The sequence below is a fragment of the Poromitra crassiceps genome, assembly GCF_964638095.1.
Source record: "Poromitra crassiceps genome assembly, chromosome: 1".
NCBI lineage: Eukaryota > Metazoa > Chordata > Actinopteri > Beryciformes > Melamphaidae > Poromitra > Poromitra crassiceps.
The window spans coordinates 43,619,332-43,638,273 of record NC_139623.1 but is presented as its reverse complement, the minus strand read 5'-3'; the positions used below and the strand labels follow the sequence as shown (position 1 = coordinate 43,638,273).

Below are 18,942 nucleotides of genomic sequence, written 5' to 3'. Positions count from 1 at the left end.
TAAAAAATGACTCAGAGAGGAGTCCGCCAGGTGGTCCGCCAGAGAATTGCAAAAAAAAGAATAATACAGACAACAGTTTTTACATACACATTAACCCTGAGCAGTTGCCGGTGTTATGCCGAGAAATGCCCCCACGGCGCAAATGCCCTAGCCTAGGTAAACCCAGCCACCACGTGACCTGCTCTCTCAGTTCCCAGTAGTGACTGAGAACAGGTCTGAGAGCAGGTCACGTGGGGGATGGGTTTACCCAGGCTACAAATGCCCCCCCTGCTCACGGGCGCGCGCAAAGTCTCCTCCTGGATTCGAACCACAAATCCTCGGTTTACGAGACAAATGCTCTACCAATAAGGCTAAAATCTATGAAGCCTCGTTTCCTTGTCTCACGTATATAACGAGTGAGAGCGAGCGGGTTGAGTAAATCTATGAAGCCTCGTTTCCTTGTCTCACGTAGGCTATATAACGAGTGAGAGCGAGCGAGCGGGGTAAATTCACATCATACCCTCTACTTAGCCTGTAAGTACAGAGAAATGACATGTTTTTGGAGTGTGTAACCCTCTGAAATTCTCTGTCACTCACAAATAGCCATAAATATCAGCTGGTAACTGTGTTTCACCCTATAGTCTCTGAAAGGAAATTTAACGGGGGGGCAATATTCGGCCGGGTGGATTTAGCAGCTGCCGACCTTTGCATCACTGATGCCAACCTTTGCATCACTGATGACATCATTGTCACTGTCACTGATGACATCACTGAGTGATGGCTCAAGTGACATCACTGATCATAGATGATTGTAATAATGATATATCTCCCTCTGCCATTTACTGCATATTTTTGTTTAAAGTAAAACATATAAATATTGTGAAAAATCAGCACAATCACCATTATGTTAGCAAAACCTTTATTAGAAATTAGCCAATGAATGCCATCATTCCCAAGTTCGTTGAAGCAATATCTCAAGAATGGCTTGATGGAATTTCTTCCAATTTGGCTCAAACCTCGACTTGGGCGCAAGGATGAATGGATTACTTGAACTTGTTAACCACTAGTCTCGCTTGCCAGACTTCCCTGGCAATCAAAACTAGTTAACCACATACATTACCTTCTGTCATGCATTTAAACAAAATTACAATTTGGGTTGCAATTTGAAACAACAACAACAAAAAAGCAACATTTTACAGCTTTTGACATTGAGGATTTCATAGAGGCAACAGTCACCTGGCCTTAGCAGGGGGGGGGGGTATCTCGGCAGCAGCAGAAACCACCCTGCCGAATATTGCCCCCCCTGTTAAATTTCCTTTCAGAGAGTATAGGGTGAAACCCAGTTACTAGCTGATATTTATGGCTGTTTGTGAGTGACATTGAGAATTTCATAGAGGCAACAGTCACCTGGCCTTAGCAGGGGGGGGGGGTATCTCGGCAGCAGTATTGCCCCCCCCCTCTGTTAAATTTCCTTTCAGAGACTATAGGGTGAAACACAGTTACCTGCTGATATTTATGGCTGTCTGTGAGTGACATTGAGAATTTCAGAGGGTTACACACTCCAAAAACATGTCATTTCTCTGTACTTACAGGCTAAGTAGAGGGTATGATGTGAATTTACCCCGCTCGCTCGCTCTCACTCGTTATATAGCCTACGTGAGACAAGGAAACGAGGCTTCATAGATTTACTCAACCCGCTCGCTCTCACTCGTTATATACGTGAGACAAGGAAACGAGGCTTCATAGATTTTAGCCTCATTGGTAGAGCATTTGTCTCGTAAACCGAGGATTTGTGGTTCGAATCCAGGAGGAGACTTTGCGCGCGCCCGTGAGCAGGGGGGGCATTTGCGCCGTGGGGGCATTTCTCGGCATAACACCGGATTGGGCCGATTTTCGGAAATATCGCGATATTTGCGAAACATCACAATTTTGAACATTTACTTTCAGAGGCTGCAGCAGTCTCGATTTTAAAGCCAGAGTGAAGTTTCATGGTATCATATGAAACTAGAAGACTTAAGGAATCGATTTGTACCAACCATGTCATGCTAGCTTGTCAGGAATGTAGCTAAATAACACTCCAAAGTTTTTTTTTCGTGCTATTAATTCGCACGTCAATAATATTTTCCGAACCTATATCAGTTAATGCAACCGTGCATACCAACGGCGAAGTTTTGCCGAGCGTTATTGCGGTGTTTATTTTTTCGAACCACGGTCGATTTTTCTGAAATTCGCTTCCAACATGTACACATCTGTGGCTGTGATTGACAGGTGGGTCAAAACTCGCATCGCAATTTCGTGCCGTATATTCGCATCACTCTTGATGTGTAAGGACCTTTAGGCATCGCTCTTGATGTGTAAGGACCTTTAGGCTCAATTTTGGCGAGGGGAAAAAACACTTTTTCAAAGCCTAATGTTGGCAGGTTAGTGTGTGGTTGTGTGTGTGTATGTGTGTGAGTGTCCGTGTGTGTCCATTTTGAACCAGCTAGTAGCCTTATATCGTTATTTAGCCTTTCTGCTGCTATTGCATGGTTAAATCAGCCAATTTCATGTTATGGGGGGGGGGGTATACGCAGTGGAAGTGGTCCCTGGGAAATTTGGTTTGGTACGTAGTGGTACTTGGTCAGAAAAGTTTGGGACCCCTGGACTAATCGATTAATTGTTGCAGCTCTATAGGTATCACGTCTATCACGAGCTCGCTCTCGCTGGCTTGAACCACTGGCGCTTCGGATTCAAAGTGTGATCGCAATCTCATGATCTCGCGCAAATCCAGCTAAGCCTTGCAAGGTTACAAAAATACATGATTTTCTGAAAATATAATTGATTTTTGTTTATATTGGTGGTTGATTGCCTATAGTGATAATCACCAACATTGACTATATCCCTGTCTCTATCCATCCTTCCGATGAGATTAGCTAGAGAAGAGCTGTTGGGAGTAAGCCGTCTTCATGATACAGGCTCCACTGTCAGTGATTAGGTGACGACTGACCCCGGCAGGCTGGCGGCGGTGAACAAGGCTGGAGTCCAGCGCTGTTCATGCATCCTGTTTGGCTTCATTCACATAGAGCAGCTGCTCCTTCAGATCCCAATGTGGAATTCTTTGTGGTTTTCCCAGATGACCCAAGTCGGACAACAACAATTGACGGCCTCCTTATTTTTAGCACATTTCATTGAGTGCTTTAACAGCTCAGGTTTAAATGACATTGATGGTTATTGCATGGCTGCGTGCGAGGCATATTCATGTCACAATGTCAGATTCAGGCCAATGATTAACATAACCACTGACATTTTACATCATTGTTACACTTTTTTTCAATCGCTTAGATGCATTTCCTGAAACTCTAACCTTGTTCTTAAAATGCTACAGTAAGTGCAATTCCCAAAACAGTAAAACAATTTCTCATAACACTACACCACCGCGCAAAATAACCTATAACACTCAAAATGTTAACCACATGCGTCAAAAGACACAAAGTCAATCTCTACAATGCAACAAACAATGTTACCAAATGTATAGCACCTTCTGATCACGGATTCTGATTCTGACACTCAAAATTCGAAGTATTTGCATCAAAACTGGACAGACATTGCTGTCAATGTACAATATTTCCTGGATGCACAAATATGAATAAAACCATGTTTATATTATAGTTTTCCTCACATTAGATATATTATAATCGGTCTCATTGGGCACCCAGACAGAACTCCCTGTTAGGTCAGAGCACTTCATCAACATCACAGCAGCCAAAGGCGCCTGACTGTCCCACCATCAACGGTGGACAAAGATTCAGTGTTTTTTTCCCATCCTTCCTTCTTGATTAGTCAGGAAGTCTAAATTTTTTGGCTTCAATACTCAGAGGACATACTACAAATAGTTTGGCTTTTATGCTGCTCTGATTACACCTCTGATATGAGCCCATAGATACCAGCAAATAACCTAGAGTTTAGATTGTCTTCATATTCTTGAGACACCAACACATTAATTCTAATAGTAACATAACAATAATGCGATACTATACTCATCACACCTGGCATGTCGCATCCACCCTCACAACCAGCATTCATTGCATCCAGTAAAGAGAACTGCTTACTCTTCAATGGTGAGAGGGGAAAGTTACTCACTCCAATCAGCCATCATACTGGCCTTCTCTTTTGTACAAACACAATGCTCATTGTACATACATATATATACATATATCGTTGTACATAGTATTTTACATGTAATGATTTACCCAATGAACAACTGTGTCAATGCGAGCGGGAAATGTACATAGCCGATTGAGAAAAAACTAGGGCTGTCAGCGTTAACGCGTTAATCGCAATGCGATTAAGGGCTGACCATAACATGTTATTTTTTTTAATCGCGTTAATTGCATGCCGCTATTTTGTCCCTTCGACGTACCCGTACTTGTAGTCAAGCCGGTCGCAGCGGTTTCCTGTCTCCTGCTGTTGCAGGCATGGACAGCAACACTCTTCTAAATTACTTGTTTTACTTTAAAAAACTCCCAAATGGCACAGTGGACAAGTCAACAGTAGTTTGCACTTTGTCTAAAACGGAATTAAAATATCACCGAAGTACATCGGGTTTGAGCTCTCACCTAAAAGCTAAGCATACCGGAGCAGCTAGCGTCGCCGTAGCCTCAATGCAAGACTTATCAGTCATTCTCCCTTCAGAGATTAATTGCGATTAAGAAAATTAATCTTTTGACAGCCCTAGAAAAAACGTGACTTAACACTTTCGGTATTTTGACTTTCCATATCCGTATGCTAAATACTGTATAATTAAACGGAAACTTTGGTCAGACTACTGAGGACCGACTGTCCTAAAACCCCTTTCACACCAGAATAGTGACCTTGTGAATACAGTATTTGAATGATATCGTCAGTGTGAGTGAGAGTGCCAACCCCAAACAACAGACTGCTGCTGTGAAAGCTCAGTGCTTAAAGGAACAGCTCACCCTAAAATCCAAAATGCATATATTCCCTCTCACCTGTAGTGCTATTTATCCATCTATATCGTTTTGTGTTAGTTGCCTGAGTTTTGGAGATATCGGCCGCAGAGACTGCCTTCACTCCAATACAATGGAACTGGATGGCACTCGGCTTGTGGTGCTCAAGGTGCCAAAGAAATACATTTGAAAAACTCAACAGCAATGTCTCTTTCCAGGAATCATGACCCAGTTACTCAAAATAATCCACAGACCTTGTTATGAGCAGTTTCGTGGAGGAACTATTTTCTTTTGACTAGTTCCTACATGAGACTGCAAAAGAAAATAGCTCCTACATGAAACTGCTCACAACAAAGTCTGTGCATCTTGAGTAACCGGGTCATGATTTCTGGAAAGAGACAATGCTGTTGAGTTTTTCAAATGTATTTTTTTGGTGCTTCGAGCACTACAAGCTGAGTGCCATCCAGTTCCATTGTATTCAAGAGAAGGCAGACATCTCTGCGGCCGATATCTCCAAAACTCCAAATATGTATTTTGGATTTTAGGGTGAGCTGTTCCTTTAAAGCTACGACATGCAACTTTTCGCCTCGAGGCAGAAAGTGCAATGCTAGTCCCGCCCTCCTCCCACTCTGTTGGTCAAGCCCCCCCCCCAGCACCTGTCAGTTATATTGATTAGCTGTCTACCTTCAAGCAGCCTCTAGCCTGAAGCTTATCTGTACAAACACCACAGATGTTGAAGAAGCAGACAGTGAATGGACAAATTGGCAATAACAAGTGGGCTAATGCTTTTATAGGTGCTCATTCATTATTGGAGTGGCCCCTAGAGCAACAATAAGTATACACACCAGCTCTGACCGACACAGAAAACGCTGATGTATGTTCACTGTGTTTTGAACAGGTCTTGTCAAACACAGGTTTAACTTGGCTCTTCTTTCGTTACTTATTACGTCCTTCTCTTCTCTTGGTGCTGCTATAGAGACACTGCATGAAATAGGCCACGCCCATTACGGGGGAAATCGCTCCATTCACTCCCATACACCAGCGTAATTTTCCTTGAATTAAACATGGCTAAAAGCAGACAACAAATGTAAAAAATCGCCAATTAACGTTTTTTTTTGTACAAGGAAGCCATTGAGAATTGGCGAGAAGAAAATTGTGGATCTAGCTGTCAAGGAAGTAAGTTGGAGTGTTCAACGTCCGTATATACGATCTTTGTGTGCAACACGCGACCATGCACGCGACATAGGAGAACGCCAGGATTGGAGGGGGGTTTCTGTTTTCCCCCATTTTGGGCGTAGTTTCTGAATGATGACGTGCTTCACAGTGTCTCTATGACGTCCCTGTGCTATGGCTGCTAGCCTCACCTTGATAGCTAGCTAGCCAGCTCAGCACCGATCACTCACGACCACACAGCACACTTTAGGCATGTACCCTATACACAGGCTCACAAAGCGTCACAGATGGATCATGTGGAATATACTGTATCTATCTTTATTTATTATTATTGAAAGAAATTATTATACTTTTGTATTATTTAAAAAAAAAAATGCATATTTCAGCTTTAAAAATCTGTCTTGTCGTCCGCCATGTTGAACTGAATGTGGACATGTCTGCCATTGATGACATTTCAAGGTGGCTTGCTCACAGGAAATCCTTGCATACGAGGCTCGGCGCGTTTCTTCACCTCTACAGGATGGAGCTGGATTAGCATACTGTAATATTCCCCGGCTCGCTGTGTGAAAATGGTCTAAGAATGTCATGAAGTTCCTCAGAGACATGCGCCCAGGAGAGCGTCTCCCCGGCCGGCCGCGACCCCTGTTCCCAAAGCCTCTTCTACTCGTCGCTGAACGGATAAAGGGAGGGGGAGGGGGGTGGATGAAATAACCATCTATCCAGTGGGGAGCCTGGAAGGCCAAACAATGGCGTGGAGGAAGCCTTCCCTCCGAGCTCCATCTCCTCTTATCAAGACACTGGACATGGTGTATATGAGGTGACGATGCTCTGCAGATCACACACCAACAAACTGGACGACGTGCCACTAAGCACGGTGTGCAGCGGGAGCAGAGCAGAGGAGAGTAGAGGGGGTAGATCAGGAGGAGGAGGCCCCTAACATCCTCCAATGGAAACACGGCCGGGGGTCTTGATGCACTCATAGCAGTATATAACAGCATTAAATGTTAATCTGTTTGTCGTTTCCTGCGCTTCTATGACTTAATGGCTTATTTCATAACCATCTCCATGGCCGACGCATGTTGTTAGCAGGATATTAGCCGGCACTTGACAAATAGCGGGTGCTTTAAACGCATTATCAGCGGCGTGCTGTTGACGTTCTCTCATTTGTGACTTGTCTCTCTTCCTCTTTTTGGCTTTGTGCTTTCCTTCTCTTTCTTTCTCTCCATCTGTCTCTGTCTGTCTGTCTGCAGAATATTGATGTGACCAACTTCAGCAGCAGTTGGAGTGATGGCCTGGCTTTCTGCGCCCTCCTGCACACCTACCTGCCCGCCCACATCCCCTACCAGGAACTCATCAGTCAAGATAAGGTAGCAAGCTCCCCAGTGCTGGGAGACTACACACACACACACACACACACACACACACACACACACGCACGCACGCGCGTGCTCTTCTCCAGTGAGTCTCGTCAACAGGTGGCGTCGCGCCTCTCCAACAGCAAATCAATCCCATTGTGTGCTTAAAGCCTGTAGACCACAGGATAACCACAATCAACTAATTGGACATCAGTGTATTGACACACAGCCAGCTTCTCATGAAGCACATTTATTTTATACACACAGGTTCTCTCCTTACACACTCATGCTTTGTTTTTACACACACACACACACACACACACACACACACACACACACACGATGAGCCACACACTCCTCCTGCATGCTTATACAGTATATCCACATGTAAGCACATTGCTTCTCTGTGCTTTGCTGTGAGTTTGTTCCAGTAGAGTGAGTTACAGCACACATACAGTACAAGGCATACTTTAGATACTAGGCATCGAGCGCGCGTATCGCTGTGCGGCCTCGCCTGGCCTATTGGTGCGCGCGGGTGTGTGGGTGTGTTGCTCACTAAATGTTATTGCATCAGTGATGTCACAACGCCGTCACCCTGACTGTTCCTCAGAGTTGCAGAACTGTGCTGTCCACAGAACTATGCACTTCAAGTTGTTTGTGGAAAAAAGTGCACCTGTCAAAGGTGAAAACGATCTGCTATATAGTTTAGTTGTGAATGACGAAGGTTTGCCAAGAGGAAAATAACATACTGCTTTTCAAAGCTAGAAAAACAACAAAGAGGCATTCTCCAGACTTGCTTATGGTTTACTTTTCAAGTCATTATAGGCATTTTACAGTGAGTCGTATTTTCCTACATTAAACTCGGCATTACAAAGTTTCTTTATAGAATTGCATCCATTAAGTCTGCCATATCCTGCAAACACCATCAAACAAAAACAACTCCAGGTTCACTATAAATGTACCGTTAATCCATCCATAAGTGACCCTGAGAACAGAGCTACAGCTACGGCTTACGCTTGGCTCGCACTACAAGCAGCGCTTCACGGAAGCTTCCAGCAGGAGCCTTGCCATTCACATCAGAATCACTCTGTTTTGTCCACGCCTCGCTTTGTTTTGCCCGGCGCTGTCCTGCCCCCGCTCACAACTTGCATTGACGTCATGCCTGGCTGCTTGCATGCAGCATGCTGCACGCTGGAAAAATAGAACAGAAGCTGAAACTATCGCTGCAGCATGCAGGCATGGCTTGAGTGTGGCGTGGCGTGTGGCTGGTGTGATCGGTCTCGCCTGTTAACAAGGACGCTGAAATGAAAGTGCCTCCGCGCTGCGCTGCGTGTGTTCGGCCCCTTAATGTTGACAGTCCTGTAGATGTTATGCTATACAGTAACAGGCGGGCAACTCTACAAACAATATGGTTCCCCTCTGGTGACCGCTGTTGATTCAACCAGGAGCGCTGTTCTAACAAAAGAGGCACTGCTCGGTGCTCACAGGCCAGGTCCTACGTGACAGCGCAGCCATGTTGGCGTGCGTATGTGGGTGTGTCGGTGTGAAGCTGATGACAGACACTGCAGGGCCCATCTCTCTGAATCATTCATTACAAGCATGTCGGCTAGAATGACTCTTGCTGAGTGACTTTCCTGCAGGCACCCTGTCTGACGGCCCAAACATCCCGCCTCTTCCCAGTGTACTTCCTCCAATAAGCCTGTTACTGTCCTCCTTTGTCATCACAGGTTAAGTAAAGGTAATATTAAAGTAGGACTCATGTTTTAAGTGAAATTGACAGTACAGTAAGAATGTTCTACCATGTCTAGAGCCTACAGTCTACAGCCCTGGAACCAAATTATATACAGTAAGCCAGTGGTTCCCAACCACCGGGCCCCGGACCGGTCCGCAAAGAATTTGCTGCCGGGCCGCGGGAAGCTATATGATTCGGCAGGGAGAGAGAGAGAGCGAGAGACAGAGAGAGCGAGACAGAGAGCTCTCTCCACACACACACACAGAGACCTATAGAGACACTGCGGAGCGCGTCATCATTCAGAAACCACGCCCAAAATGGGGGAAAACACAAACTCCCCCCCCCCCAAATCCTGGCGTTCTCCTATACTGTATGTCACATGTTGCACACAAAGATCATATATACGGAAGATGAACACTCCAACTTACTTCCTTGACAGCTAGATCCACATTTTTCTTCTCGCCAATTCTCAACGGTTTCCTTGTTTTCCTCGGGAGTACAAAAAAACTTTAATTGGTGATTTTTTACATTTGTTGTCTGCGCAGCCCACCACACAACAGCTTTTAGCTATGTTTAATTCAAGGAAAATGACGCTGGTGTGTGGAAGGGAACAGAGAGCTTTCCCCCGTGATGGGCGTGGCCTATTTCATGGAGTGTCTCTAATATGGTGCAGGGAGCGGCAGCGTCAAAGTGTCAATAAAAAGACAGGAACAAGGAGAGGATCAGCTGGATCGGTTAATTTGCACATCGGGTTACAATGCACACCTCTTTTGTGTAGTACATTTTTCTTTTGCAAATGCATTTGTATCTTGTGGCCGTCCACAGTGATATGGAGGCTATCCTATCGATCTGACATGAGACATGAGAGAGAAAGAGGAATATAAACAGGCTGTGTGGTGTGGGGGAGACACACTGGTGAGTTAATGTTTTCATATGATCTTCATGCGAGGAAAATACGCCCTGTGTATTTGATACTGTATCCAAATGTTTCATGCAATCCAACCCCACGACACGCCCACCTCCACCCCCCGCGCCAGATTGCAATATTGTCCATTTTAAATGGGTCCACGGTGCAAGAAAGGTTGGGAAGCCCTGATATAAGAATCATTCATAATTCATGATTTCATCATCCTGGCTGTTTTTAAGCAGTGCAAGCAATAAGTCACTCTGTTGGTCGGGCCACAAAAAGTGCATTTTGTTCACCACGCTTTAGCGGGCACAGTTTTCACCCTAAGAGGCTGATATTTGGCACGGAGGTCAAGTCTGTGTGTGTGAAGGTGTGTGTTGGTGTTCATGCCAACTGGCTTTACTTTACTTTTTACTTTACTTTACTTTATTGGCATTTAGCAGACGCTTTTATCCAAAGCGACGTACAGAGATTATGTACAGCATAGCAATAAAAAACTGATAGAAAAACAGTACAAACCAGCAACAAACAGACAGCATAAACAGCAGTAATAGACAGCAATAATAATATGAATAGACAGCAATAATAAATTAATTAAATGATTCATGCTATAATCAGGTGAAACAACGGTTTCTGGCTAAAGGGGGTGGGGGGCGGTGGGGGGCAAATTTCACAATGGAGTGGATGACATCACAATGGAGTGGATGACATCACAATGGAGTGGATGACGTCACACTCTGACTGACATCGCATTATCTGGTCGCAGCTATTGTGAATTGCCGCTTGTTTGTTCTAATATGGATATGGATTTCATACGTTCAGTAGGATGGAGTTCATAGTGAAGTTACTGCACTGATGCCTAGAGGCAACTAGTGTGACGGCTGGAGTCATCGTGTCAAGATCAATGACTAATGGACCTCCTCTCTCAATTCAAATGGACCTCCTCTTTCAATTCAAATGGACCTCCTCTTTCAATTCAAATGGACCTCCTCTTTCAATTCAAATGGACCTCCTCTTTCAATTCAAATGGACCTCCTCTTTCAATTCAAATGTACCTCTTTCAATTCAAATGGACCTCCTCTCTCAATTCAAATGGACCTCCTCTTTCAATTCAAATGGACCTCTTTCAATTCAAATGGACCTCCTCTTTCAATTCAAATGGACCTCCTCTTTCAATTCAAATGGACCTCCTCTTTCAATTCAAATGGACCTCTTTCAATTCAAATGGACCTCCTCTTTCAATTCAAATTTACCTCCTCTTTCAATTCAAATGGACCTCCTCTCTCAATTCAAATGGACCTCCTCTTTCAATTCAAATGGACCTCTTTCAATTCAAATGGACCTCCTCTCTCAATTCAAATGGACCTCCTCTTTCAATTCAAATGGACCTCCTCTCTCAATTCAAATGGACCTCCTCTTTCAATTCAAATGGACCTCCTCTTTCAATTCAAATGGACCTCCTCTTTCAATTCAAATGGACCTCCTCTCTCAATTCAAATGGACCTCCTCTTTCAATTCAAATGGACCACTTTCAATTCAAATGGACCTCCTCTCTCAATTCAAATGGACCTCCTCTTTCAATTCAAATGGACCTCCTCTCTCAATTCAAATGGACCTCCTCTTTCAATTCAAATGGACCTCCTCTTTCAATTCAAATGGACCTCCTCTTTCAATTCAAATGGACCTCCTCTTTCAATTCAAATGGACCTCCTCTTTCAATTCAAATGGACCTCCTCTCTCAATTCAAATGGACCTCCTCTTTCAATTCAAATGGACCTCTTTCAATTAAAATGGACCTCCTCTTTCAATTCAAATGGACCTCTTTCAATTCAAATGGACCTCCTCTTTCAATTCAAATGGACCTCCTCTTTCAATTCAAATTGCAGCAAACTTTTTAAAAAGTTTAAGGCGTCCGAGTAGTGCAGCGGTAGATTCCCTGCATGCCTACCAACACGAGGGTCACAGGTTCGAGCCCCCGTGTTCCCTCCAGCTTGGCCGGGCATCCATACAGGCACAATTGGCCGTCTCTGCGGGTGGGAAGCCGGATTAAGGGTATGTGTCCTGTTTATTGGCGTCTCCTGTGGTTGGTCGGGGCGCCTGTTTGGGCAGAGGGGAACTGGGGGGAATAACATGATCCTCCCACGCACTACGTCTTGACGGTGAAACTCCTCGCCGGCTGGTGACTACACAGGTATCAGAGGAAGCATATGCTAGTCTACAACTCTCCCTCTTTGCCGCTTTATACCAAAGCAAACCAAAGGAAAGAGATCTAACGTTGGTGAGTCATTTTTTGTCTGAGTGGGAGCACTCAGTTCTGATTCATCACTTCCTGCGTGCGGAGAAGAGAAACATTTCACACAAGCCACCATACTGACATACTGACACCACAACTTCATTTGGGCAAATAGGGCGAATGTAGAGTGTCCCAACTAGAAGTGACAGGGTCTCTGTTGAAGCCCCACTGTTAGCCTGATAAGCCTGTCAGATCTTCACATTATAACACACACACATACACACACACACACACACACACACACACACACACACACACACACACACACACACACCAACAAAAGCTCCCAGTTGTTTGGGGCTGCTTCTTGGGTGTTTCTAAGGGTTTGTTAATGTATTTGGGGACTTGTTGTTGCAGTGCTGAGCTCCATGTGAAGTACTGAGAGAGGACGAGGTGGAGAGGGACAGACTTTTTCACAGTGTGTCATGAAGTACTGAGAGAGGACAAGGCGGAGGGGGACAGACTTTTTCACAGTGTGTCATGAAGTACTGAGAGAGGACAAGGCGGAGGGGGACAGACTTTTTCACAGTGTGTCATGTGAAGTACTGAGAGAGGACGAGGTGGAGGGGACATACTTTTTCACAGTGTGTCATGTGAAGTACTGAGAGAGGACGAGGTGGAGAGGGACAGACTTTTTCACAGTGTGTCATGAAGTACTGAGAGAGGACAAGGCGGAGGGGGACAGACTTTTTCACAGTGTGTCATGAAGTACTGAGAGAGGACAAGGCAGAGGGCAGCGCCGCCCTAGATTTTTTCGGCGGGAGGGGGGGGGGATCTTTTTTTTTTTTTTTTTTTTTACAAATGTAATTAAAAATATTTTGCAGTGCACTATGTTCCTTTCTTGTTTAAGAATGTTTCGGGAAATGAAAATGTAGCCTATTTAAATAGAATTATCAACAATAACAATCAAGGAAGTTACATGCTTGTAGGCTAGAGAAGAAGAAGAAGCGCGCATGCACGCACATGTTGTGTTGAACCAACCAACAACCAATACGAATTGTTTAATCTGGCAATAAAGAAATGTGAACTTGACATGCTATTTTAATAGCCTACTCAAAAATGCACCTCCCACTATACAGCAAAGAGAGGAGTCAATATTTATTGTTAGAACACGGCTCTCTTGAATACTCGATTCTGATTGGTCAATCAACAATATTCACCGGTCATTATTTCTCGACAACCGACCGCTGCTCTGCCACACCTGGATTAATCAGTTGATAAGAGCTTTTTGTCAGCAAGACACTACTAATTAGGCCAACCAGTTGCAGCTGTGGTGTCTTGTGTGCCAATTACGAATGAAAACGCTATTAAAAAATCTATTTGAATAATTATTTTTGTCAGATTATTGAATGATTTAGTTGTAGGCCGTGTTCTAAGCGGGATAATGTATATTGAGGCGGTGATTACTGGGAAATAATGACCTTCAGGTGAACGATTAAGCCCTCCGCTGGCGCGTCGGGCTCAATCCACCTGTCGGTCATTATTTCCCCGTAATCACCGCCTCAATATACATTATCCCTTACATATATGCCATTCAGATCAGAATAATTAGTCTAGTCATTAAGTTTGCTGATAATATTTCTATCATGTTAAGTCTGTGTCATGTTAACTGGTGTATTCAGAGCAAATAGGGAGATATAGAGCATTATCATCATGCTATATATCTCCCTCTTTGCTCTGAATGAGTGAGAAAAGGAGAAAATACTGAATAATTACATCACAACAGTATCCTAATGTTAATTTAAAATGAGATATTCCTCTAAATATGGCAAAAAAATGTAAAAAAAAACATCCAAAAAAACATGCGGGCCCCACCGAGAGTCCCTTCCTCCCAGCACCCCCTGCTTAAAATTACTTCCAGCGGCCCTGGCGGAGGGGGACAGACTTCTTCACAGTGTGTCATGAAGTACTTAGAGAAGACGAGGCAGAGGGGGACAGACTTTTTCACAGTGTGTCATGAAGTACTGAGAGAGGACGAGGTGGAGGGGGACAGACTTCTTCACAGTGTGTCATGAAGTACTGAGAGAGGACGAGGTGGAGGGGGACAGACTTTTTCACAGTGTGTCATGAAGTACTGAGAGAGGACGAGGTGGAAGGGGACAGACTTTTTCACAGTGTGTCATGAAGTACTGAGAGAGGACGAGGTGGAAGGGGACAGACTTTTTCACAGTGTGTCATGAAGTACTGTGAGAGGACGAGGTGGAAGGGGACAGACTTTTTCACAGTGTGTCATGAAGTACTGAGAAAGGACGAGGTGGAGGGGGACAGACTTTTTCACAGTGTGTCATGAAGTACTGAGAGAGGATGAGGTGGAGAGGGACAGACTTCTTCACAGTGTGGCATGTGAAGTACTGAGAGAGGACGAGGTGGAGAGGGACAGACTTCTTCACAGTGTGGCATGTGAAGTACTGAGAGAGGACGAGGTGGAGAGGGACAGACTTCTTCACAGTGTGGCATGTGAAGTACTTAGAGAAGACGAGGTTGTGAGGGACAGACTCTTTCACTGTGTCTCATCATCCCTGCTTTGTTTTTCTACAGGGCCGGAATCTGACCTTGGCTTTCCAGGCTGCCGAGAGCATTGGCATCAAACCCTCTCTGGTGAGTTTTGCTGCCAGAGACACCCCCCCCCCCCCCAACACACACACACACACACACACACACACACACACACACACACACACACACAGATAATAGCTGAAGATCTGGATATGTGTCCATAATAGAAATCAATGTCAAACAGACTACGTTGAAATCTTTGCACTGGATCTTTTTTTGTTTTTTTTATATATTTTATTTTGCAATTTTCAAAACGTAAAAAACAACAACAACAAAAGGCTCAGACAGAGAAAGAAAAAACAAACAAACATAATTCACATTCCAATACTACAGCTTGGCACTACCAGCCACGTAAAGTCCCCATGTGCGTGGGATCCCACGCAAAGGGTGCATGAGAAGTCAGTTATGCGAGTCACGTATCGCTATTAACCTCATCCAAATAGGCCAGAAACGGATCCCAGATAACCAAGAACTTCCCAAGAGAATTGGTCCTCAAGAACCGGAGCCTCTCCATACGTATAACCGAGATCATGTCCGTCAGCCACAGCTGAAAAGAAGGTGTGTAGAGGGAGACTTCCACTCCCTCAGAATGAGTCTCTTGGCGACAGTCGTTCCCTGCGTCAGAATTTGCACTGGATCTTTAAATCCTCTCCTCCAAAAGCTGGAGTCCAGAGAGTTGACACTAAGCTGGGATGCCAGCCAGAGAAACATTGCAGCTGCTCCATTGACAGTGAATAAGAGTGTCTTTTGGGAACTGAATGTTATTCTGACCTTTGACATATGAGATTGATTTGATTTTAGTAATACTCTAGTTTGAGTTTGAAAATGTATTTGTGTCCTCAGGAAGTCTCTGAATGTGCTTTCACAGTGGATACTAAGTCACTCCACCTACTGTATCTACAGTACTTTCAACAGTACTTTGATCATTTGATGAAATGCCACATTAAAATCAAACGTTTATGGCAATGAAAAATCTAGATCAAACTGTGCAACATCAAACAAATAACATCCACTTTTAGGGTGGATTTTTCCTTAAAGTCCTCGTTCAAATCAGGCGCACGTCATCCTCCCGCAGTATTTCTCATGAGTTAATTTTTCAACAGCAGTTGAATATTTTAACACCAAGCATTCATTTTGTTTATTAATGACATAGATAGGCGTCACAGTTCCTGACTCATTCACTGAACACGGGTTTCCCTTTGGCTTGTTTCAAATACATCACTGCATAGTGAGGATGCATGTTGGGAGCTCTTGATCATCAAAACAGACGCCCAGAAGCCCTGTGACATTTTGGCCTGTTACTTATTTCATCCTTTTCATGACAGTTTCACATTGCGAGGCACATGAAGCGACTGAAAAATGCAGTTGGATTGTCTCCTAAATTCTAAAGGTCCGACTTTCAAAATATACAAATCAGACCAACAGCTCATCAGGTCTAAATCTAGCAGAGCCAGCGGGTCTTCAGAAGACATTTAATTAGGTTGAAATGTTTCGGCTGACCATGGTTCACGTTCCTGATTGTTAAAATGTCTCATTGCATAGTTGAGGTTACACTGGAATGTTGGATTGGATTTGGCAAACTTGTTCCCATATTGGTGCCTCTTCCAGAAACAAATAGATTTCCACAGGGTCCCAGTGATCTCCACTGACATGCAGCGTTTTTGTCTTTGGACTTGCCTGTTATCTGTTGCATAAACAAGCCCCACAGTCACGGCCCAGAGAGAACTTTATCGTCCTTTAGTCGGGAGGGTGACAGAAGACATGATGGCGGGGACGGTCCTGCTGACCTCAGGCCAGCCACGTGTCTGACTCATCACTGTCCACTTGGATTTGTGTCTGACTGCAGCTTTAGAGCAGGCACAGGATGGCAGAGAGAAGAGTCTGCCATCAGATCGGAGTGCAAACGGCATTCAGTAAATTGGGGCTGAATAGACATGAATGATTTGATTGTTGATGGACAAAATCTCAGATGTATCTTTTGTATATTATATTATTAATAATAATAATAATTAATATATATTATTAACAATACTTGGGAGGGCTGATGCATCTGCGCATTGCATTCTTGTTTTTAAAACATTACACTGATTGGCCTGGTGGAGGCAGTATAATTAATGATCAACATTTTATTTTTTATTTTATTTTTTGATCAAGTTTTTTCAGCTTTTCGCACATTTTCTCCCCAATTGTACTTGGGCCAATTCCCCCTGCTGTCCTGGTCTGCTGATCTGGGGAGAGCAGTAGACTAGCACATGCTTCCTCTGATACATGTGTAGTCGCTAGCTGCTTCTTTTCACCTGACAGCGAGGAGTTTCACCGACAGGACGTAGCGCGTGGGAGGATCACGCTATTCCCCCCCAGTTCCCCTCCCGCCCGAACAGGCGCCCTGACTGACCAGTGGAGGCACTAGTGCAGCGACCAGGACTCATACCCCACCGGCTTCCCACCCTCAGACACGGCCAATTGTGTCTGTAGGAACGTCTGACCAAGTCGGAAGTACCGATGCTGAGAATTGAACCCGGGTCTCTGTCGTGGTAGGCGAGTGCTTTGATGGCTACACCACCCAGATGCCCCACGAGCAACTTTTTTTTAACTCACTCCAACATGACATCTCAGATACGACTGGTCCGGTTTTAACGAAACGTAGAGGGAAGAGCATTATGATGCTCTTCTGTTTTATTTTATTTTATTATGAATCAAAGGTCAAAATTTCAAACTTTGAAAGGCCGTAACAGCTACACGACAAGTCTGATTTTGATTAAACTTGGAGGGCTGAGGCATCTTGTTGCTGAGTTGTCCAAGGAGCAGCTGCATCGGTCATGGGGGACGACATGTTGACTTGTTTTGTATCCACAGTGCCACTGGATGAAAACAGTTTTGATTTCCTCTCTCCATCACACAGGACATGGAGGAGCTGATGCAGACTGATCGACCTGACTGGCAGCGCGTCATGCAGTACGTCTCACAGATCTACAAGTACTTTGAGACTTGACCGGCAACGAGGAAGAACGGAGGCACTGCAGCACTTTGAGACTGAACCAGCACCGCCTCTCCACACATGATGGTGTTCTGTCCAAATCCAAAACTGTCTTGCATTTGCAGTTTTCTCACTCCCTTACACGACACTACAGACAACACCAAGGCCCAAAGTCACTAAGGCCATGTTCAGACTAGGAGGCCAAATCTGATTTGTGAACTTTAATGACCTATTAATGATTCTATCCAGATTGGTTTTATGAGTCTGGACGCTCCAAGTCTGATTTGTGTCACTTGTCCCAAACCACATATGGAGGTCTGGACACACAGATCTGACTTGAACACTTGCCCAAATCAGATTTGTGGCAGTGCGGACACACTCCCAAATCAGATTTGGGAAACCAATCAAGATAATGATGATTAATGACTTTAGCAGCAAATCGGATTTGCCTGTAATGTGAACATGGCCTAAGATTGCAGTCACCGAAGAAATTGTCCTGTTCGTTTTGAAGAGCTTTGTGCAACAAGTGAGCGTCTGATTCACCGAGAAATGAAAGCAGATTAGATTGTGCCACAGAATATCACTGTTCACTATTCCTAGATGAGCAGAATATCACTGTTCACTATTCCTAGATGAGCAGAATATCACTGTTCACTATTCCTAGATTTGGCTCATTAACCATTTGCACCTGTGTGTTTACTTGCACAATTACCATTGAGCAAGACACACTTCTCTATATAGACTTTGGAAGACTTTGCTTTGACGCTAATGAACTTTAGAGAAATATAGATGTGTACTTTTGTCATGAATTGGCAGGGTATTAATAGTTTGTGTATTTTTGTTCAAATAAAATATATATTTCTCTAAATTCACTTATTTTCCTGGCTACAGCTCATGAAGGCTGCCATTGTTTATTCAGATGTTATGCAATTGTCCGTCCACTTGTCAAGTTCATCACCACAGATTATCGACAGTGAATCCGACGCTCTCTGTAAATAGTCTGGTTTTGTTGTAGTCGAGTCAA

The 18,942-nt window shown here is 44.2% G+C and overlaps 1 protein-coding gene across 1 annotated transcript in view; it reads left to right on the top strand.

Annotated features, from left to right (window-relative positions):
* The window catches only part of LOC310783883 (cytospin-B-like), a gene marked incomplete at its 5' end in the record, with an annotated part of 74,560 nt that extends 56,424 nt beyond the window's left edge, over positions 1-18,136 (top strand). The window contains 3 exons of the mRNA XM_083644792.1: positions 7,349-7,465; positions 14,924-14,983; positions 17,844-18,136. Of these exons, the coding sequence (XP_083500918.1) occupies positions 7,349-7,465; positions 14,924-14,983; positions 17,844-17,933 (267 nt within the window). The 3' untranslated portion in view covers positions 17,934-18,136. The remainder of the gene's footprint in view (positions 1-7,348; positions 7,466-14,923; positions 14,984-17,843) is intronic.
* Between the last annotated feature and the right edge of the window lie 806 nt (positions 18,137-18,942).